The sequence below is a fragment of the Agelaius phoeniceus genome, chromosome 19 (assembly GCF_051311805.1).
Source record: "Agelaius phoeniceus isolate bAgePho1 chromosome 19, bAgePho1.hap1, whole genome shotgun sequence".
NCBI lineage: Eukaryota > Metazoa > Chordata > Aves > Passeriformes > Icteridae > Agelaius > Agelaius phoeniceus.
In genome coordinates, this window is record NC_135283.1 from 5,549,995 (window position 1) to 5,570,229 (window position 20,235).

The 20,235-nt window shown below is 48.7% G+C and overlaps 2 protein-coding genes across 2 annotated transcripts; one reads left to right on the forward strand and one right to left on the reverse strand.

The window, feature by feature from the left end:
• Nucleotides 1-3,523: 3,523 nt before the first annotated feature.
• KCTD2 (potassium channel tetramerization domain containing 2) lies at nt 3,524-12,667 on the reverse strand. Its single transcript, XM_054644840.2, has 6 exons — nt 12,410-12,667; nt 10,940-11,048; nt 10,282-10,373; nt 9,503-9,598; nt 7,626-7,751; nt 3,524-6,891 (listed from the first exon to the last, which is right to left on the reverse strand). The coding sequence occupies exons 1-6, from the start codon at nt 12,665-12,667 to the stop codon at nt 6,862-6,864; spliced, it is 711 nt and encodes a 236-aa protein (XP_054500815.1). The 3' UTR covers nt 3,524-6,861.
• A 12-nt stretch (nt 12,668-12,679) lies between these two features.
• Nucleotides 12,680-15,257, forward strand: ATP5PD (ATP synthase peripheral stalk subunit d). The gene is made up of 6 exons (XM_054644959.2): nt 12,680-12,830; nt 13,196-13,325; nt 13,864-13,960; nt 14,430-14,501; nt 14,810-14,872; nt 14,990-15,257. Exons 2-6 carry the CDS (start codon nt 13,204-13,206, stop codon nt 15,119-15,121), a joined length of 486 nt encoding a protein of 161 aa, XP_054500934.1. The 5' UTR covers nt 12,680-12,830; nt 13,196-13,203; the 3' UTR covers nt 15,122-15,257.
• The last annotated feature ends 4,978 nt before the right edge of the window (nt 15,258-20,235 follow it).

Consider the following 20,235-nt stretch of genomic DNA (forward strand, 5'->3'; position numbering starts at 1 on the left):
GGGTAGATGCTCTGGCATCCCAGCCAGGCCCTGCCCAGGTCTCCTGTCCAAGGAAGATGTCCTGCTCTGAGGAAAATATGGGTGATGCTTAGAGGTCATAACAGGGTAGAAGAGAAGATACAGCAACTTAGTGCTGACACTGAGGCTCATACCCAGAGGGATCACAATGTTTAGTTTTGTGATTTCTGGAAAAGGAAAGGCAGGAACTTTTTATCCCAGTGGGAAGTGCAGGTCCTTGTGTGCCTTAGGATCATATTTTCAGAGGGGTATGGAAACAGCAAAACGTGGCCTTGAGCCTTTGTTTCAAGGGCAAATCCCCATTGGTTTGGCAAATATGTCCCTCTTCTTCTTACTTTTTACATGTTTCTTTGTATTAAAACTTTAGATAAAAACACACTGGAACATGAGGTTGAGGATGACCATTTATTAGGTGTTTTCTATCTGTTTAGTGTCAAATCTGCCTGCTTTTCTAGGACATCTTGAACTCAATGCCCAGGTCAAAGGCCTGTCTCCTTGCTTGGTTGCCCAAATGGTTTTCCTCATTTTTAGATGCTGTCATTTGAATTCATCAAGATCACTGGTGCATGTTTTCCTGGCTTTGGTAAAGGACCTGCTGCCTAGATGGCCCTGGGCTCAAGGATATTCTTGGTGACATAGAGACCAGTGGAGTTCTCAGCTCACTGATGAAACCTGAGGACTTTGTGCACTTCACACTGGGGAACACCTAGGAGGGATGGAGGCCTCTAACAGGAAATATTACCAGAAGGTCAAAAAAGCTTATCTTTTGAGATAAGCCTTTGCTCATCTGTTACACCACAATTTGAAGGTAATTACTAGGGTATTTCAACTCTTTCTTTACTGTGGTTTGGAGTAACCAATGTGTTTCTCCAGCCTGGAAAGCAAGAGGGTATGAGGCAGTTATTTAACCACGTGAAAGTTGGGTTAAACCGTCAATAACTGCCTCAAAGCCAGATCTAGGTAGAAGGACATGGCCAAGGTCCTTGTTTCCCAAACAAATTAGAAAGCTGAGTTGAAAATATCTGCAGGCTTCCTGTCTGCAGACAGATCTGGCTTGATTACTTTGTTCCGGGTGAGGGTGGGCGGGTAAGTGAGGAATTGACCTTCGTCTGTGTGAGAGCCTGAGGCAGAGCATGAGAAGGGGTTGTGCAAGATGCAAGTATGGCTGTGGCAGGACCTCTGCATCGCTGTGTTTCACCCTCCCACGTGTGCAGAGGGCAAATGCAGTCTCAGTTTCCACTGCATTTTGCTGGAGCCCCAGGCCAAGCAGCTGGATGCTGATGGGTGCCTGACACTGCTAAAACCGTTTTCTATCTTTAATGTCAATTACTATTTCCTCTTTGTCCACAGACACGAACAGGCAGGCCAGAAAAACCAATTAATTAATTAATTGTGTTCCAGGAAAAACTGTCAGGGGCAAGGTGAGCTGCCAGCTGGGGTGACTAATGGGAATGTTGTGGGGAGGTGAGCACCAGCCCCAGGGAGCCTGGTGGGCCCTGGACACAGCCTGGAGGACAAGAGGGGGCCTGAGCCTCTCTTTCCAGAGGAGGATGTAAAATTGCTCATTTTAAGTGCTTTCCAATGCAGAGAAGTCTGATGAGGGGATTTTCAAGTTCCTCTGCCATAGCTTAGTGCATGCACTACCTACTGACTTTACTCTGGCTATCAGAAAATGTGATGTTCCATCATTCATCTTTCCCCAGGCACCTGGCAAAGCCACCTGGAGAATTTTTTCCCCCTGGTTGTCTCTGGGGGTAGGAGGGACCAAATCCTGCTATGGGCAGGTACGAAATCCCTTGGGTGTTTTTGTGGTGCCATTCACCTCCTGCCTTGGTGGTGGCACAGCCCCGTGGACAGAGCCCCTCACTCACAGGAGCTGCTAGTCCCTGGGGATGTGCCCTCACTGAGTATCCCATATCTTCTTGGGGCAACAGCGTTGGGAGGCAGCCTGGGGTGCTCTGATCAACCCAGACAAGAGTCAGGGCCTATAACCCTCTGCTGAGGTCATTTCTGCTGCAAACCATCCCCTTTTCCCTTCTGCTGCTGCAGCAGCTCTAGAGCAGCCTGGGTTTGGCAACAGGGAGAGCTGAGCTTTGGGCTCCTGGCAGCAGCAGGACCAGCACATTAAGAGCTGATCTACAGGCTTGATTTTCACTTTGGGTAAGTTAACACATGCTGCCAATCCTGCACAACCTCTCATCACTTGGTAATGCTGAGGCATCACCTGTTTCCTGCAGCAACTAAAAAAATTAATTTTTAAAGGAGATCATGGGTTCCAAAGCCTTGGATGGGAAAGTGAGGGATGGTGCAAAGACCTGGCAGCTCCAGCTCCTGGTTCCTGTAGGAACCACAGAGCAATGTTTGTGTCTCCTGCGTGGTGACATGGCATTGTGTTAGAGGAGCCACCTGCCTGGCAGACCTGGAGCTGGTTAAAGGTCCTGCAAAGCCTTTTCCAGCTTGTGTGGCCTTATCAGACAGCCCTAAGGTGGGGTAGCAGGGAGGTTATGGCATTATGTAAATGCTGCCTGTAACCTGAATTTCTGCTGACAAGCCCTCCCCGATGAACAGATATGTGTGTGGTGTCAGCAGTGCCAGCACTGCAGTTTCCACCTCTGCCCAAGACTCTGCTAGCACTTGAAGTATGTCTTTGCTTTGGGCAAATTCACTGGCAGTGCAGACCTGCAGCCAGGTCTGGAATAAATGGGTCTAGAGGTTTGAAAATATTATCTTAAATCAACTCATACTGTGTGGTGACTTGGCTTAGCCATGGTTTCTGGTGAGCTCCCTGTGTGGGGAGAGTCATCCTCTTCCACTGTGCTGGTGTTAAACCCTGGTTTGGGGATGTGTCAGCCCTTCCCTGCTCTGTGGCTTTGAGGGTCTTGTGGCAGTAAGGATGGAGACTGGCAGCCTTCAGAGTACCCCCAGGAGGCAACAGCCACTTGCAATCAAGAGTAGGATTAACTCATATCAAGACTTCTCATTCTTCACTCATGTCCTTGCTCTTCCTTTTCATTGTGTTGGGCCTGAATTGCTCATGTCATCCAACTTTTGGCAGCACCAAAGCTGAAAGAGTCAGACCCTTCCTCCATGTGGTCCAGTGTTGAGTAGGGGTGTAGCAAATGACAACTGACAAGAAAAAAAAATCCTCTTCCCGTTTTAGCTACTCACATTTAGTGGTTGTATTAATGTTCTAGTTGTTTGTGGTTATCAGTGGAAATGGTTAGGATAAATGTGGAATTTGAGGTTATTTTATAGACTAAAACATCAGAAACAAGCTTCAGGTGTACCTTTATCCCTGAAAGCAGCCTAGGAGGACTCCAGATTCTCCTTTTGGCAAATGACTGTTAGAAGTGAAGCCAGAAGCAAGTGCCCAATCTGCTATTTTCCCCCCATAATGCAGTATCTGTGTGCTGCAGGCAAAGCAGCAGGCTGCAGACTGCCCTTCAAACTTTTCAAACCCATTTCAGAAACTTTATTGGAAAAAAAAAAATCACAGCATCTCAACTGTTATTCAAACACATTTAATAAACAAAGAGAACAGTAGCAAAGGGCACTGACACGTGACAAACTGTACAAAACCTCCGGGTAGGAGCCCAGGGCTCGGCTACTCCAGCCCTGCCCCGCAGCCAACCAGGCCCCCTTCGCCTCAGCCCACTCAGTCACCCCTGAGAAAAATCAGTTTTTAAAAATGTGCAGAAACAAAGACACTTCAAGAGGTTATTTCCAGTCTTGCCATAATGGAACAATTTAGGCCACTGGGAAAGTTTTAAAAAAAACAAAGTGTCATACACTCCATTCCCAGGATTAATGCTTTAAAGTGAACCTTCCCAAGAGGCATAAGCGCTCTTGAACAACCAGTAGATCTACCCCTGCTCTCCTACTCTACTCACCACAACATGCTACATTTTTTTAGAGTGAATGGGACAAATTTCATCCTAATTCAGCACTAATTTTGATATAGTTGTGACTGAGTGAAAGGCAATGGAAGGAAAAGCCCTGTTTGAGCACAGAAGGGATGCAACTGGTGCATAATGCTGAGACCTGCCCTGTCTCAGGGTAAAGGTGACTTAGCAGAGTCAGGGAAGGAGAAATCCTTCACTTGGAATGTACCAGCTCTGGATGGACTTCATGCCTGGACCTAAACATCACCCAAAAACTTGAGCATCCAGTACCAATGATTGGTTTCGTACCATAAATTTGTTCTGCTGAAATTCAAACAGACCCTGTGATGGAACTCAAAGAGTCCATGATCCCCTGGCACCTTCTCACAGCCAAAAGCAGCTTGAAAGGGAAAACCAAGATGCAAGTTGGATCTTTCTTGTGCTCATCAGTTAAGCAGCTGTGCCATTCACCTGCTAATGGCCACTTTTAGGCTCTCTGTGGCTCAGAGGGGAGAGCGATGGCATCACTGCATCAGGCAACCCTCCCTGGGCTTCACAACGTGTGACACAAAGCAGCCAGGGAAGTATTTGTTATTCTTGTTTACTGGAGCTGTACTGGACAGAAAGTCTCCCTCTGCAGCCAGTGTTGCTTTGAGCTCCATGGTTTAACAAGGTGCTCAGCTGGCATCAATGTGGCAAACACAGCCTGACCAGTTCCTGTTGCCTTTAGTTTGGTATTTCTTGACCAGTTCCCAAAAACTCCCTCCTCTGAGGAAGGGCAATAAGACAAATGAGTGTCAAAGGGCTTTTCAGGCTGCTAACTTGCATACATGTGCTTGATTTCTTAGCTATGAGCACAGACAGTGGCTGAGGCTACAGCATAGGGACAGAGGAGGGAGATCTGTACACATCACAGTGTTGTTCAGGCCCAGCCAAGGTGTGTAATCTGATCACACCAACACCAGCTCACCATGTTATAAACAGGGCAGATGGAGGGAAGCAGAGCTGGGTTTTTCAGTGTGATGGAAAGCCAGCTGTGATTCAACAGCCTGTCACTGACACAATGTGAATTCAAAGACATTTGGCACAGTCTGTTGTTACCAGGACTAATCTAGCACAGACAATTAAGCAGTCCATCTTGAGAATGAGGCAAGGGCTCCACTGGAGGAGGTACACTGGCAAAGCAGGATGGAGGACAGGCAAGAGGACATGCAGAAGGACTGGAGAGAGGCAGAGCACAGCGGTGCCACTCAAGTGTCTTTGCTGCACATCTTGGTCGCTGAACTGGTTGTTGGACTGTTGGTAGGACCCTCTCAGCAACAAGTGGTAAAGATGGAAAACCTGCCTAATTCTGTGCCAAAACTTTCAGGAGAACATGGGTAGCTGAAGCCCTCCAGAAAGGAGCCCAACCCCTCAGTCCAGGTGAGGAATTTTCTGGTAGCTTATTGAGAAACATCTGCTCTGAGCTTGTCAATGTCTGAATTCCAGCATCTCCTAAGCTTTGCTGTAATGTCAGTTTGGGACTGAAAATGACCCAAGTGCCAGGACACTCAGGCTACAAAGAACAAAGCCAGGATGAAAGGGGAAAAACATGCAGCAAATTCCTATGAAATTCCATTTACCAGACTAGGAGGGACATGCCCTTGGTTAGGGATGGCACAGAGTAACAGAGGGGAACCAGTGACAGCAGTTAGTTTGGCTAAGATAAGAATTCAAGAGAGGCACAAACGAACATTTTGCACATCCATCCAAGGCATTCCAAAAAAAAAAAAAAAAAAAAAAAAAGGAAAGAAAAGTCACAAAAGTTGACACATCACTTTGGACAAGAAACATTACAATAGTTTGGCAACTTTTCACCAAACCCCCCCACCCCAGCTCTGTGATGTCCCTCTGTAATTTGAGGTGATCTCTTAAAGGTGGGGACATGAGGGGGCTGCAGGTAAATCACTGTGTAAATCGGGGATCTCCTCTGCAAAGGATCTCGTGGGGTCAGACAAACCTGCCTGCTTGGTACAGTACGAAAGAAATTCTGCCTGAAGCCCTCCCTGGTGAGAGGGAAGGAGACAGAGCCCACACTGCTGGAGACAAACAAGGCAAAGCTGAACTTGGCAGCAGCAAGTCCCTAAACCTTATGACTTTGCACTAGGCTAAGATATGGCCATGGCAGGGTACTGGGGAGGGAAGATGTCACCACTCTTCCTCTGTGGAGAAATGTAAAGGATGGGATTATCACTCTATCACTATTTTGGGTGAACACAGGTCTCTTTGTTTATGCATACAAAGTGATGGGCTTTGGAAAATACCAGGAGCCCATGTGGAATAGTGTTACCAATGAGACCTGTGTCAGATGGATACACAACTCCCCTCCCCTCAGATCTAAACTCAGCTCTTAGGAATTGAACAAAGAACAGATACAAAGCAAGGATAGAAAAGTTTGTGTGGGTTTTTTAGGAGTGGTTGTTTTGTTCCTCCTTTTAAAGCCCTGTTCTTCAGATTTTGGGGGAGAAGGGGGAGCACTGCAAGGTCCCTGCACTTTTCTGGTGGCAGACCTGGGTGCAAGCAATGGCACAGCTCAAATATCGACCTTCCCACCCACAGCAGCCTGTGGAAGGTGGGATTGATTACAAGGGCCTGAGGACCTGAGCAACCTTCACAAAGGCTCTGACTGGGAATCCGGCCCAGCCATTGTCGGAAAAATTCAATACAGCGCTGGCCAAGTAAATAAAACAAATACTTGTGGAAAGGACTGTCCAACTGGAAGAGTCTTTTCCTTTCTTGGTTTCCAGGGTAAGAGAAAAGCCTTTGGTTATGACCAGAATTATTTGCCATTGGCAGGACAGGCTTGGCTTTGCTTTGCATTAGCTTGGTTATTGTACAAGGGCTGGGTTGCTCTGTGGAGAGATGCTCTGCCCAGCTGGACTGCCCTGTGACATCTGGGAGTTTAATGGAGTGGACACTTGAATTACATCCGGGATCCTCGCTCCTGAAGAATCTGAAACAGAAGAGACCTTCTGTGAAAACCTCAGACAAGTTTAAATGCACAAGTTCCTGTTCAGTCCTTGGGTTTTGCAGAGAAAGGAAGCATGAACTAATGTGAGAGCAGCTTGCAGGCTTTTATGCCACCAAACAAATGATAGGCTGGTTAAGGGTAAGTGAGCCCCTTCTCTAGAAATCCTGCTCAGCTGCTTGCCAGGAGGTAAAGATGTTGCCTTCTGTCTTAATTCTGGGAAAAAAAAAAAAAGAAAAAAAGAAAAAAGAAAAAAAAGAAAAAAAAAAAGTGGATTCATAGAATGGTTAGGAAGGGACCTAGGGACCTCCTTAAAGCTCATCTTGTTCTCTGCCATGGGCAAGGACACCTTCCACTAGACCAGGCTGCTCAGAGCCCCATCCAACCTGGCCTTGAACACTTCCAGGGATGGGGAGGGTTGAAAGAGAAGAAAAATCTTGTTTCTCCCTGCAACATCCTTCAACCACAAAACCTAACCTCAAAGGTCCTTGCTACTCTATTCTCCCTCTTCAATTTATTCTTTCTTTCAGTATTTTGATCTTAATTTGAAGTTCACAAAGAGCCTTAGCTCTTGTCCTACAGTAAATCATGAAATCTTCCAAGAGGGGATAGAGAAGGCAATGGAAAGCTGATCCACAGAACTACTGCTGCAGCTTGGTGCAGGAAAGGTTTTTCTTTCTAGTGGAATTCAAATTGATACATCTGAGCAGGTGCCTTACCTTGGCCTTCTCACTTGGCTCCTTGACAATGCCATTGGTAGAATTGTTGAGCTCCCTGGACACAACACAGAGGAATTCTGCCTGGTCTTCGTTTCCATAGTTATAGGAAGATCCAATGCTGATCAGCTGTGCAACAGGAGACAGCCAAGGTAACGATCAGTAAGCCTTGATTTTATTCCTGCAGTTGCTGTGAGAGAGGACTGTCCTAGATCTGTTCTGGATGATGTGTCCCCTGCAGCCTCCTGTGTGTGTGTGTAAGGCAGGGATGCATCCGAGCTCCACAGCCCTCTACTGGCACCTGGAGCTCCACAGCCCTCTAGTGGCACCTGCAGCCCCGGGAAGGAATTCCAGATTGAAACTAATGCTGAACACAGCAGAACATTGCCCAGTTTCTGGGGGTGGGAAAGGGAAAACAGATTGTGCAATACATAATATCCAGTTCACTCAGACGTGGGCAGGCATTGCAAATTGTCTGGTCCTTGCTGAACTCAGCTCTCAACTGCATTGTGACTGATGTGGAAATGGGAATTCTTTACCCCAGGCAGATGTTGGATTAACTGGGGACATGTGGCAAACAGACACTGTCCTTTATGTGGATGCTGCCAAAATGGAGTCTGGTATCTGTGTAAACAGGATTATATTCTATTACTTTGTGTTGAGGGGGTCTGGACTCAATCCAAGAAATCCCATCTGTCTCATTCATCATGATTACATTAAAAGGACATCCTGGAGTACAGAGCTAATTTGTCATTTGCAACTCAGTTCTGCTTTCCAGAAAATAAATCCAAGTCATCTGAAGAAAGCACTGTGACTCTTATCAACTGAGTATGTCCAGGAAACTTTAATGTGCAGCATGCACCTTAACTCCCACGTCCAAATAGATTTTGGAAGAGCCAGATCCATATTTATAGATTATATATTTGAAAAGGAAGATTAGGAAAGATCTAAGGGTGCAGGTTCCCATGAAAGGCACTGCCTGTAGCCTCAAGGTTTTGAGGGTGTAGATATGGATGTGTGAAAGGCAGATTCTGTAAACTGCTGGACAGCAAAACCTGTGTGTTGGAGAACTGCATTTTCATGGAGCAATGAGTGGTTCTTGGTCACAAGATTTCACTATTTCCTTACAGGGGCAGGTTTTTGGCTGCCTCTCCACTCTGAGATAGTTTTCAGGCATTAAAGAACAGATCCAAAGGAACAACTGATGGGAAGTGCTGTTCCTAATCCTCTGCCTCACTTCATGTCAGCACACTTCCCACAGCATCCACCTGTTCTGAAGCTGGACTAAATGGGAAGACACTGCTGTAAATCCACAGACCCTATTATGTAGTTTCTTAATATAACATAACACACAGGCCAGCTGGCTCCAGTTCTCCCTCCCCAGAAATAAGAGAACTGTGTTTGATTCCAGAAACCAAACGTGGAACCAATGCTATGTGCAACTGCAGTGACAGCCCTGGAACCAGCTGCAAAGACATCTGCAGAAAGTTCTCCTGTCACTCAGAGCCTCTTTAGCAAATGCAGCAGTTGTGGCTTTGAGGTTCCAAGAAACTTGTGCTGTGTTTTTTCATGGCTCTGGTAATTTTCCTGGATAGAACTGTTATACTGTGGCCTGGTGTATGTGATGAAATGCAGGAGAAGGGAAGAACTGCTCTGGGATTTGACAAGGAGACAAGAAGCCCTGAGAAAAAATGAAATCTCTCTGGCAGCTCGAGTGACTTCTGCTCTCCCCTGTCAGTAACTGGACACAAGTGGATTGCTGCTCAGGTCAGGCTGCTTATTCAGAAGAGCAGAGCAGTGTGAAAAGCAACTCAACAGGCAACTCTACTTATTCCACATCCAGTTTTCAAAGGAATTCTGCCATTCTTTGGTAATGGTACCTGTTCAAATTTCCATCCGTCGGACATGGTGGACACCATCTGTGTGAGCTCTTCCTCTTGGCACTGCAGCACTCTGTACACGTGTTTCACAGGTCCCTGGAGCACACAGAACAATGCCTGGGGTTTAGTAATTGCTTTACTAGTATCATGCTAGAAAATTAGCATGATATAATTACTAGTATCACATTAGAAAATTAATAAGCTGCTCCTGCTCTCATCTTAGGAAGTCAGAGCCCCACAGGCTTTCTAGGGGCTTTTTTATCCCACTGATTCCAAAACAGAACCCTATGCCTGGCACGCTTCTCTTAAAAGCTTTCTAGGTGTCTAAGCTACAGTGAAAGCAAAACTTCTTTAGCTTTCAAGGCCATTTGCTGCTTTTTGAAAACATTTCTGAAATTGAATCTACTGCATGTGCTGATATCAGCTGAACATCAATGGGAAACATGTCACAGAGAGACAAAGGGAAGAAATGCTTTAGAGAAGGAAGAGTTTGAGCTGTTCTTTGCCAAAGCAGTATGTTTTCCTTTATAACCACCCATGTCTGCTCCTGGCCCCTCTCCTGTAAATGTCCCTTGCCTTTCCCTACAGGGCTGAGACGACTCAGTGGTCTGTGCTTCATAAAGCCACACTGAGGACTTTTTGCTCACCATGCCCTGCATCCACCTAACAGCATTTATTCCCCTGTTACTGCTGAACCAAAGAAGGGCTACTGCAAGGGCTGCAGCCATGTCTGTCCTCCTGAGGCACAGAACTGACTCCATAACCCAGGGGTGCATTACTTGAGAGGTTCTGTTCTCGTTGTCCCGTATCCGCTCCTTCACCAGCCGCACCAGGGACGCGATGTTGTAAAACTCAGCCTCTTCCAGCACTCCTGATGAGGAACCCAAAGCACAGATTCTGTTACTTTGCACAGGATAGAATGAAGATGATTTTGTCACAAGGATTCAAACCTGCTGCTGACTCCAAATCTAGCCCAGATGTCAGAATCCCAAATGTGCCACCCACCTCCTGCTCTCAGGCTAGGAGAAAATGCCTGACTAGCTGTCACCTCCTTTTGTGACTTAAGAGGATCTTTAAGAAAGATTATTCCCCTTTCCCTGGGATTACCAGAGATCTCATGGTACAATGTCTATTTCTTCACCCAGCCCCATCAAGGGAAAGCCCTCAGAGCTGCCTGTTTGGGCAGAACCATGGTCTGTGAGGGGCAGATGGGCTGTATCAGACCTTGGGCTCAGAAGAGTGACAGGGTGTGCTGTGAACTGCAGCCTCTGCTCTCAGGAAGACACAGAATCTGATGACTTAATCCCTGCTAATGAGCAATTAACAGTACTAACAGCACTCCTGGGAAACTTGCTCACACTCTCACACAGTTGATGGTGAGGACTCTGGATGTGCTGTCAAACAGCACTTCCAGCCTCCCCTGTGTTTTTCTCTTACCTTCCTCTGCGAGCTCCTTGTTGATGATGAGCTTCCCGTGCCGGAGGTAGTTCAGTATCGGCCCGAAGTACGTGGGGTCTCTGTCAATGAGATAGGCCCCGGTCTCATCCTGACAGCAAAACAGGCACGGCTCAGTGGTGCCAGGAAATAAGAATTTCAATCTAACACAATAAATGCAACAGTTTCTCTTTGAGAACCTGGATTCATTTGCCTGTGGGAGATGTATAAATGTGCTACATTTAAACCATTTTTCTTTTTCAGTGTCTGATCTATGAACATTGCAGCCCCAGCAATGCTGGCAGGTGCCGTACATGAAGCACTTGTACACATTTTATGGACCTGGAGAAGAATGCTGGGATTAGGAGGGCTTTTTCACTGCAGTAAGAACCAAAACCTGGTACTTGTGTTTTGGCTAAGCCTGTTCTCCAAACTAGTTTAACTAGGAGGCTCTGGAGGAAGATGGGATCTCCAGTTCTAGCTAAGGGCACCTGACAGCCAAAACAGTTCTTTTTTTTCCCTTTCCACTACTGCAAACACACATTGCAATGCTCCTGCCATGTGTCCAGCAATACAACAACTACTGGCCTTAAATAACCAACAACTGACAGCCAAAAGCACCTCTTGAGCAGCTTTGAAGTATTGCCAAGCCCTCTGCAGAACTCTCACATCCTTCTCTTAAGGACTTTAAAGCATTGTTTCTCCTGCCAATCTACTCTAAAGCAATAAGAAACTATGCAAACCCACTCTGAAATCTCCTCTCCTCACTGATGCTGCTGACTGATATTTCAATCATAACCAGGATTTATCCTGTGATTAAACTCTGAATGGAGCAGCAACAGACTCGACTAATTCTGGCTGACCCACTCACAACACATTTACAACACCTTGTGCACCTGATCCTGTGGAAAATCTGCAATTGCAAGAATAATTGTTTGTAAAATCCTTACAACAAACTGCAGTGACTTCAAAACTGTCCAGCCACGCAAGGAATGTGCACCATCATCTTTTATGAGAGTGAAGGGAAATATATTAAAAGCCAAACCAACAGCAAATATACTCAGGGTGAGAAATTGTAACCTTCCTGTTTCTAGGAGTTTCTTTCCTTCCCCACTGTAACCACCGGGGAATGTGGGCTGCTCCTTGAGCGCAGTCCACGGGAGGTGGAGGGATCAGAACCTGCGGCATCATCTGGGTGTCAGAGGCGCGAGGGCAGAGCCACGTCCCGTTCCTGGGGATGCCGCCCCCTCCCTGGCCGTGCGACACGAGGGACAAGCCGATGATGTGTCAGAGTGACGTGCCCCCAAACCGTGGCACATCGGCCCAGGCACATCCCGGGCCCGGGGCCGTACGGGAGGCTCGGGGACAGCGGTAGCCGTGGGACAGCTCTGGGCACCCCGGTGACAGCGGCTGCCGCGGCGACTCGGGGAGGGGCTGATCCGGGGTGGGGGCCCGGCCCCGCCGCGGCCTCACCTTGTCGGAGCCGAGCTCGGGCCCGTCCTGGCAGCACAGACGGCACAGGAAGGACTTGGGCTCCCGGCACAGCGTCTGCCGGGTGCTCACGAAGTACGTGCCGCCCACGTTCAGCCGCACCCACTTGGAGGCGGCGGCGGGCGGGGACAGCGCCCCGGCGGCCCCCGCCGCCGCTCCGGCCGCGCGGGGGCTGGGCGGCCCCGGCGCCCCCCCGGGGCCCGGGCTGGGCGTGCGGCCCCTCGGCGGCCCCTCGGCCATGGCGGAGCCTCAGCGCCCGCCCGCCGCCATCGCCGCCCGCGCCGCTTCCGGCCCGCGCCGCTTCCGGGGATGATGACTTCCGGTGAACCCGCGTTCTGATTGGGCGACGGGAGCCGAGGGGCGGTATTTCCGGCGGCGGGGACGAGAGTGTCGGTCAGTGAAGGTGAGAGCGGGGCCGGGGAGGGGGATTTGGAGTCCCGAGGCTGGGGGACAGGGGAAGCATGGGGGACAGGGGAAGCATGGGGGACAGGGTAGGCTGGGGACGTGCTCGGTATTGGGAGGCTGGTGGGAGCGGACGGGGGCCAGCGTGAGGTCGCGGCGGGGCTCAGGAGCGACCCCTGTGTCCGGATCCCTGTGCCCCGATCTGCCAGTGCCCGCACTCTCTCCGTGCCCCGGTCCGCAGTGTCCCCGTCCCGTTCCGTGACCCCATCCCGTCCCTCGGTGCCGCGTTCCCGACCGGAGCCGCGGTCCCCAGCCCCGCTCCGCGGTCCCCGCCGCGCTGTGACCCACCGGTGTCTCCCGGGCCAGGCGGAGCCATGGCGGGACGCAGGGCTGCCCTTAAGGCTGTGGACTGGGCGGCCTTCGCCGAGCGAGTGCCGCCGAGCCAGCGAGCCATGTTCAACGCGCTGAAGACCCGCAACGATGCGCTGACGGCCCGGTGAGTGCCCGCTCAGCCCTCGCCCGACAGCCGCTGCGAGTGCTGCTGTCTGTCCTGTGGTCCCGCAGGAGTGGCCTCGTAGGTATTAAAGCGGGTCACCTTGAGGCAGCTGGTGGCTTTTTTTGGCAAATCACCTTTAGTTAATCTTCCCCAGAGTAAACCCGTAGCTGCAGTTCTGTGAGCGCACCTTGCTTTAGTACGAGCTTTGTCACTGTAAATGCTCTACAAATTCATTTGTGGTTCTCAAATCCTTTAGCATCCTCTGCCTGATACAAGTGCTGGCTGTTGCAGGGAGTTCTGCTGATTGCCTCTGGCTCAGTGTTGTGAAACAGCCTCGTCCTTCCTTATGGGCTGCACCCAGAGGGGCTGAGTGAAGCTGCAGGCTGAGCTCTGCCTGTCTGTCCAGAGGAGCCTGTTCCAAGGGCACAGGGATTTGCAGAAATGGCTTGTTTCAAACTTGAGAGCAGCTAAACTGAGCACAGCAGGCTGTGCTGGTGCTCAGGCTGCTGCTCATGTCTGCTGTGCTCCATCCTTTCAGGTTGGCTGCGCTACCAGAGAAGCCCCCGGCCATCGACTGGGCTTTCTACAAAGCTAATGTTGCCAAGGCTGGAATGGTGGATGAGTTCCAGAAGAAGGTCAGTCTCCTTGCCAGCTGGGTATTGCTCTTTGGAGTTTAACTGGGGCACTGAGAGGAAAACCAGGATCAGCAGAGGAGCTTGGTTGTGTCACTATGGAAATTTGCCTCCTAAGACTGGAGGCACCCACTGAGCTCAGATGGGTCTGGAAGCTTTGTGTGGGGGCAGTAACTCTGTCATAGGGTCAGTCTGTGGTGTGGGACCTTCCAGCTTCCTTCCAGTACTGTGGGGAATGGGTGGTGTTGTGTGTCCTGGAAGTGGTGGGAAGGACAGAGGAGATGTCTGGAAGCTCCTGGGTGAGCAAGTGCTGCTTGGGAGGGACAGGGGACAGCTGCACTGATCACTTTTAGCTCATTAATATACATGTTGTGAGCAAAAGACAGGAGGGAATGCTCCCCTGCTGCTAGGGAAGGTGACCTCGATGTTTCAGTCAAACAAACCTTAAAAATATTTGTCTTTAAATTTACAGTTCAATGCACTAAAGGTTCCAGAGCCAGTGGATACACAAACTGCCAAGATTGATGCCCAGGAGAAGGAAGCTGTAAGTGAACCATTCCCTACTGCTGGGGCTGTCCCTGCCTTCTGTGGGGGTGGGAAGGGGTGAGAGGAAGGGGATGTTCTGGATGGGCACAGCTCTGCCCTTCACACACGTGCCTGGCTTTCTGAGCAAGGGATCCCTGCACAGGGCAGGGTTTGGCTGTTTGGGGTCTGCTGGAGATTCCATCAGTTACCCAGTGTAACAGTGATGGATTTTAATGCCAACTGAAAGCCTGGGGGTGCGTGTGCAAGTTCACTCTGGGGCAGTGTGTTTATCATAACCACTGTGCCCATGTCCTCTGCTCTCCTCAGGCCAAGAGCACTGCTGAGTACATCGAGGCTTCCAAAGCCCGCATCGCCCAGTACGAGCAGGAGGTGAGGCTGGAACTTGCTTAGGGAACATTCTCTGGGACACACCCCTTGCTCTCCTGGGTGTGCTTTGCTCCTTCCTGCTGACCACTGACTTGTGATTGTCTGTCCCCTGTTCCACAGCTCCAGAAGCTCAAGAACATGATTCCCTTTGAACAGATGACGTTTGAAGACTTGAGTGAAGCCTTCCCTGAAACCAAACTGAACAAGCAGAAATATCCATACTGGCCCCACAAGCCAATTGCTGATCTGTAAACTGGGAGCAGTTCAGGGAGCAGTTTAATGACTCTCAGACTCCATGATCTTATAAATAAAGAGCTTTCTCTGTCTATAGCTTAGATCTTAGACATGAGTTCTGAGTAATGTGGAGCAATACAGTAACTTGCAAACATTCCACTTTTTCTGGATTTTGTGTTTTCTACCTATGAGCTTGTTTTGGTAGCAGGACCAAGCTCCCTGTCCTGCTGATCAAACTGAACCCTATGAAATGCAAATAAACCTCCTATCCCTCTCTGTAACCCCGCGGGGCAGGGGATGGAGTTCTCCTGTCCTTGAAGGCAGACACTTGCTCAGAAGTTGAACGTGTGTAGCCCTTTGAGATGCTGGAGTGTATTTGGCAGTGGTTTGTGTCTGTCTGGAGCGTCTCAGGATTTCTACAGCCACAGGTCTGGGGCTGTTTTCTGGGCCGATTGTGATTGTTTAGGAAAAGCCATTTCCAAAAGGAGGTGAAGGAGTGGTGGTGTGTTGAGATGCACATAAAAAATTACTTGTTTAGTATTTTTTAAAAACACTTAATCATGGTGTTCCTTTTCTCTTTGCCCTGGATTTCTGAATGGTGCTGATCTCACTGGAACTCACAGAAATAATAGTAAAGACTTGCACTGTTTTATTTAATAAAGTGAGGTGGAATTCTTAAACACCTCCTCTCAAGATGGAAAGTGTTTAATCAAGATGGCTGATTGCCTTCTCTCATCTAAGAAAAGGCAATCAGCTCCTTTTCTTTTTGGTCATGTTGGAGGTCAGATTACAGATAGGTAGAATGAAGGTGTTATCCCCAGATTTTACAACTATTTTATTCAAATACCTTAGTAGCTCACAGAATACTTCCAGAACATCTGTAGTTCTACTGAACCAGAGTACAAAGCACTACACATGTAGATCTTGGGTCCTGTGGCTTTGGATTTCAATTTAATTTAATTTTATTCAGGCAACTGAACTGCAGCTCTACGAATTGACCAGGAACAAATTACAGCAGGGGGTCAGAAGCAACACAGTAGAGAACAACTGAGCTGGCACTGGGCAGAGCTGATCTTCAGCTGCTCCATTTTACAAAAATCACAGTAAAAAAGAACAGGGACAGGGAGAGGTGGCTGAAGAGAAGCACCTTCTCCAGAACTGGAAGAAACTGATCCAGCTCCTGCAGCTGCCAGAGGCGCTTGGTAGGCTGCCCTTGTCCCTGGGCCTTCTTGGGAGGGTGCAGCAGCTGGGGACCCCCCTTGGCCAGATTGTCTGGGGGTGCCTTGGGCAGCTCATGTGGGTCTGCAGGAGGAAAGGGCAGTGTCAGCACTGTGGGGCCACCATGGCTCACACTGCCTGGGGCACAGTTTGTCCCTGAGGAGACCCACCCTGGCTCGACCCAACATGCAGGAAAATGCCCCCAACCTCCTCTGTTAGAGGTGTTATGGGCTGTTTTACCTTGCTGGAAGCTCCTGAGGACCTTGTCCAAGCGCCCAGATTTGCGCTGCTGGTACAACAGGAAGAAGGTGTCTAACACAGCCATGATCATGAGCAGGAAGGTGCCCAGGAAAAACACCACTGCAGAGCAACAGGAAAACAGAGAAAGCTCTGGAGAATTGGCATTTTCTTACATTCCATTGCCTGGTGGGGAACAGGGAAAGCCTAACTCCAGCAAGCTAATCAAGCTTAGTTGTTCATGACTTCGGTGTTCATGAATGTGTCTATCAACACCCAAAAACCTCCCTTAGAGCTGGTACCTGGGTGAAAATCGGGGTTTATTTGATAAAGGTGGGTACCTATGATGGGTGGTTTGTTGGAGGAAGTTGGGAGGCTGTTGTTGAGAATCACAGCCAGCATGGAGCTGCCGAGGATGATGGCAATCTGGAAGTTGATTTTCTCCTCAAGAGAGCTAGGACCAAACAACACGGCCATGTCCAGCAAGTACAGGGCACACGTTGGGAGGATCAAGTTCAGAATGTAGAGAGTGGGTCGTCTATCCATGGAAATCTGTTAAGGAAGATGAGCAAAATTTGATGAGCAGATGACTCAATGTGTTGACAAATGCTGGTCCCCTAATGTAAAAAATGGTCATGTTTTATACTGGGGGTTTTTTGGTGCCAAATCAGTGCAATATAATATGGAAGTGCTGCCATACCACATAGGTGACCACAGAAAATCCTTTGTCATCCATCATTTCTGTGAATTCAATGATGCTCACGTTGGTAAACTTCCATTCTCCATCAGTTAGGATTAAGCTCTTGCTGTCTCTTACAATCTCAGCTGGTGTCCGTCTCGTCTTCATGACAAAGTCTGTTACTGCTTGGGCAGGAGGCAGAGGGGGAAGGGAAGTTGAAGAATTTAGGAATTTGTTAGAGGTCAGTTATTCCTCTCCCTTTCCCACCCAACTGAGGGTGTATGCAGACAGGAAGGGGGAAGGTTTCATGCACTGCTTGGGTTTCTCAGCCCATGAGGGAGAAATTAAAAAGGTCTCTGTGAAGAGGCTTCACTGGACCTCTGGAAATGTGGATCAGAGGGGAAACATCTGTTGAATTAGGGCAGTTGTCCTTTATGGATGGGACTGGGGAGATTTTGTGTCACCTCTGCTTATATTTCAGCCCTCCCTGTAGGGATGAACTCTAACTGCAGTTTGAATCCCTGAAACTGTCCTTTTAATGGTTGCATTTGATGCCCTTGGAAATCTTTTCCAACTTTAGGATTCTATGATTAATTTTCTCCCATTTCTGTGGCTTTCAGGTGTGTTTAAAGATCAGTCCTGCAAAATTCTATGTGAACAAGTAGCAGTTTTGCAGGAAGCCTCCTGGTCTTGGGGCTCTTGGTTTGTAGAAACCAGTCCTGGGAGGGGCTTGCCACAGAACATCTGGATTGTTCCAGAGATGTTTCTGGGAAATGTGCCAGGACAGAATGGCAGCATTTTAACTCATTTTCCCTGGTCTCATATGACCTCAACCCTGCTGTGAGCATGAGATGCTGCTCAGGAGCCCAGGAGTTACCAGGGCCCATTTCATCTAGTCCTCCTCCAAATTCAGCCCAGCCTGCAGCTGTACCTGGGTAGAGGAATGAAGCTATGCTCAAGTTGCACATCTGGGTGTCGAAGGGGAACTTGAAGATCACCAAACTGCACGTCAGGGTGACCTGGTAGGGCCGGGTGGAGTTGAAGGTGCCGTTGTGCATGAGGACCATGTAATTCAGCTCTGGGTTCTGCCCGTTCACTCTGGAGGGAACAGACAGGGAGAGTAACTGAGCCTGAGATGCTGCCTGTGCCTCAGTCCCATAAAACCAGGATGTCAGCACCCTGTTGGGGGGCTCTGAGCCATCACCCAGCCATGGGATGCACAGGAAGAGAGGAACCAGGTCTGGGAGATGGGTTCCTAAGCCCTTTGGGATCAAGGTTTGCTGTAACTCTGCACCTCCTGAGCATCTCCTACCTCTCTGTCCTCTGCTTCCTGCCCTCACCAGGGCAGGGGCCCATTCCTAGCTCTGCCTCCCACTCCTCTCTCCCTCTGAAGAGCTGGTGGAGGTACCCATCCCTCTGTCAGACCCTCAGTGCTCTGCCTGGTATCTTTCCACACACTATTAAAGGTCACTTTATTCCATAGCAGTGCTGATTTCTGCTGCTCCCTCGGTTTTAGCTGCAGCCCAGATGGGAAATTTCAGGAGCTGTTACAGTATTACAGAGCCACTAAGTGCTTTGTATAAACTGTGGTCACCATTAATCTAAATTAGGAGGCTCTCGGTTACAGAGAGCTCAAGGGAACAACTTTTAGCCATCTGAGTTTATCACATTTCCTATAATACAACCAACAGTTTGCATCCTTTGTATTTCTGCGAAGCCAGTGGATAAAAATGAAAGGGGAACGTACCGCTCTAAGATGAAGATGGGGGGTGACCAATACGTATCCATGGGCAGAACAATTTCAGAGATGTTACAGAAATCCCGGGGGTCCCAGGTTGCAAAAGGGTTCTGCCATTCCTGAAGGAAGAAGTTGCAGGAGAGAGATGAGCTCTGGGCTGGGCACCAGACTTTGTGTTGGGCATCAGGAGAGAAACGCTCTTGAGGGACCTACCAGGTTCAGGACGAAGTAAAAACTGACTGTCTGGAGCTTTTCCACCTGGAGAAACAAAGATATTTAGCTGATTGTCTTAGATGTATCCAATGCAGAAGTTCTTCCCTGAGCACAGACTGCAATAATGGGGCTTGGGAAGAGAGCTCATGGCTCTTGATCCTACGGCTGAAGAGTGGGAGCACACAGTTCAATGGTTAGGAAAAATAATAGATTATTGTTAACATTTCCATGGCAGTGTCCTGCAAATGCACTGCCCAGTTCAGGCACTGCATGGTGTTTGGAGCCTCCTGCTAAGCAGGCTGCTTGTCAGGATGTGACTTCTGGAAGGAGTGGGAGAAAATAGTCCGGATCTTCCAAAAGTGCTTTCCAACAGCAGAAAGCTGAAGTGGAAGGGGCTGATTCTCACCCCTGTGGCCTTGCTGTCAGAAGACTCAAACCCTGGCCTAGTAATAGCCCAGTTTCCTGTTGTAAAAACTCATTTTGGGTCCTTACCACAGAGAGAATTGACACCAGAAAGAAATCCACCTTCACTTCCACAGGCTCCTTCAGGTTTATCTTGGGCAGGATGTACGTGTGCAGCTTGTCATGAGAGGAGATGTTCAGGTAGTCAACAACATCATAGTAGGTGCAGAGGTACTTTGGAGCAGCCCCTGCTGGAAAGAAAATTCCACTTGAAACACAAAAACATCAGACAACCTGTGAGGATGCATCAAAGAAGAAAGGGTTTGGAGCTGTGGATGTGAAAAACAGTGTTAACAAACAAAAATCCCTTCTCACACAGATGGGAACAGAATTCCTCGAAGGTTTTCAATCCCCCTTGCACTTACCTGTCCCAAGAGAAAAGGTGAGGATGGCTACAAAAACTCCCTGCATCATCTCCTGCTTCCAAATAAGGAGGAGAGTGGTACCGTGAGTCTTATGAACCGATCCAGGACACGTCATTTGTTATGTGGAAGTTGATTTGATATTTATTAATGAGGGATGGATTTTTGTAAACACATTTTATCTGTTATGAGGAAGAATTTGCTAATGGTTTGATGCACTCAA

Bases quoted from the DNA above. Each gene is read 5' to 3' on its own strand.
- ATP5PD (XM_054644959.2), top strand. From the start codon at position 13,204: ATGGCGGGACGCAGGGCTGCCCTTAAGGCTGTGGACTGGGCGGCCTTC. The intron at 13,326-13,863 runs GTGAGTGCCCGC...CCATCCTTTCAG, and splicing joins AACGATGCGCTGACGGCCCG to GTTGGCTGCGCTACCAGAGA. The intron at 13,961-14,429 runs GTCAGTCTCCTT...TTAAATTTACAG, and splicing joins TGGATGAGTTCCAGAAGAAG to TTCAATGCACTAAAGGTTCC.
- KCTD2 (XM_054644840.2), bottom strand. From the start codon at position 12,667: ATGGCCGAGGGGCCGCCGAGGGGCCGCACGCCCAGCCCGGGCCCCGGG. The intron at 11,049-12,409 runs GTGAGGCCGCGG...TTTTGCTGTCAG, and splicing joins CCGAGCTCGGCTCCGACAAG to GATGAGACCGGGGCCTATCT. The intron at 7,752-9,502 runs GTACCATTACCA...CCTGTTGCACAG, and splicing joins ACGGATGGAAATTTGAACAG to CTGATCAGCATTGGATCTTC.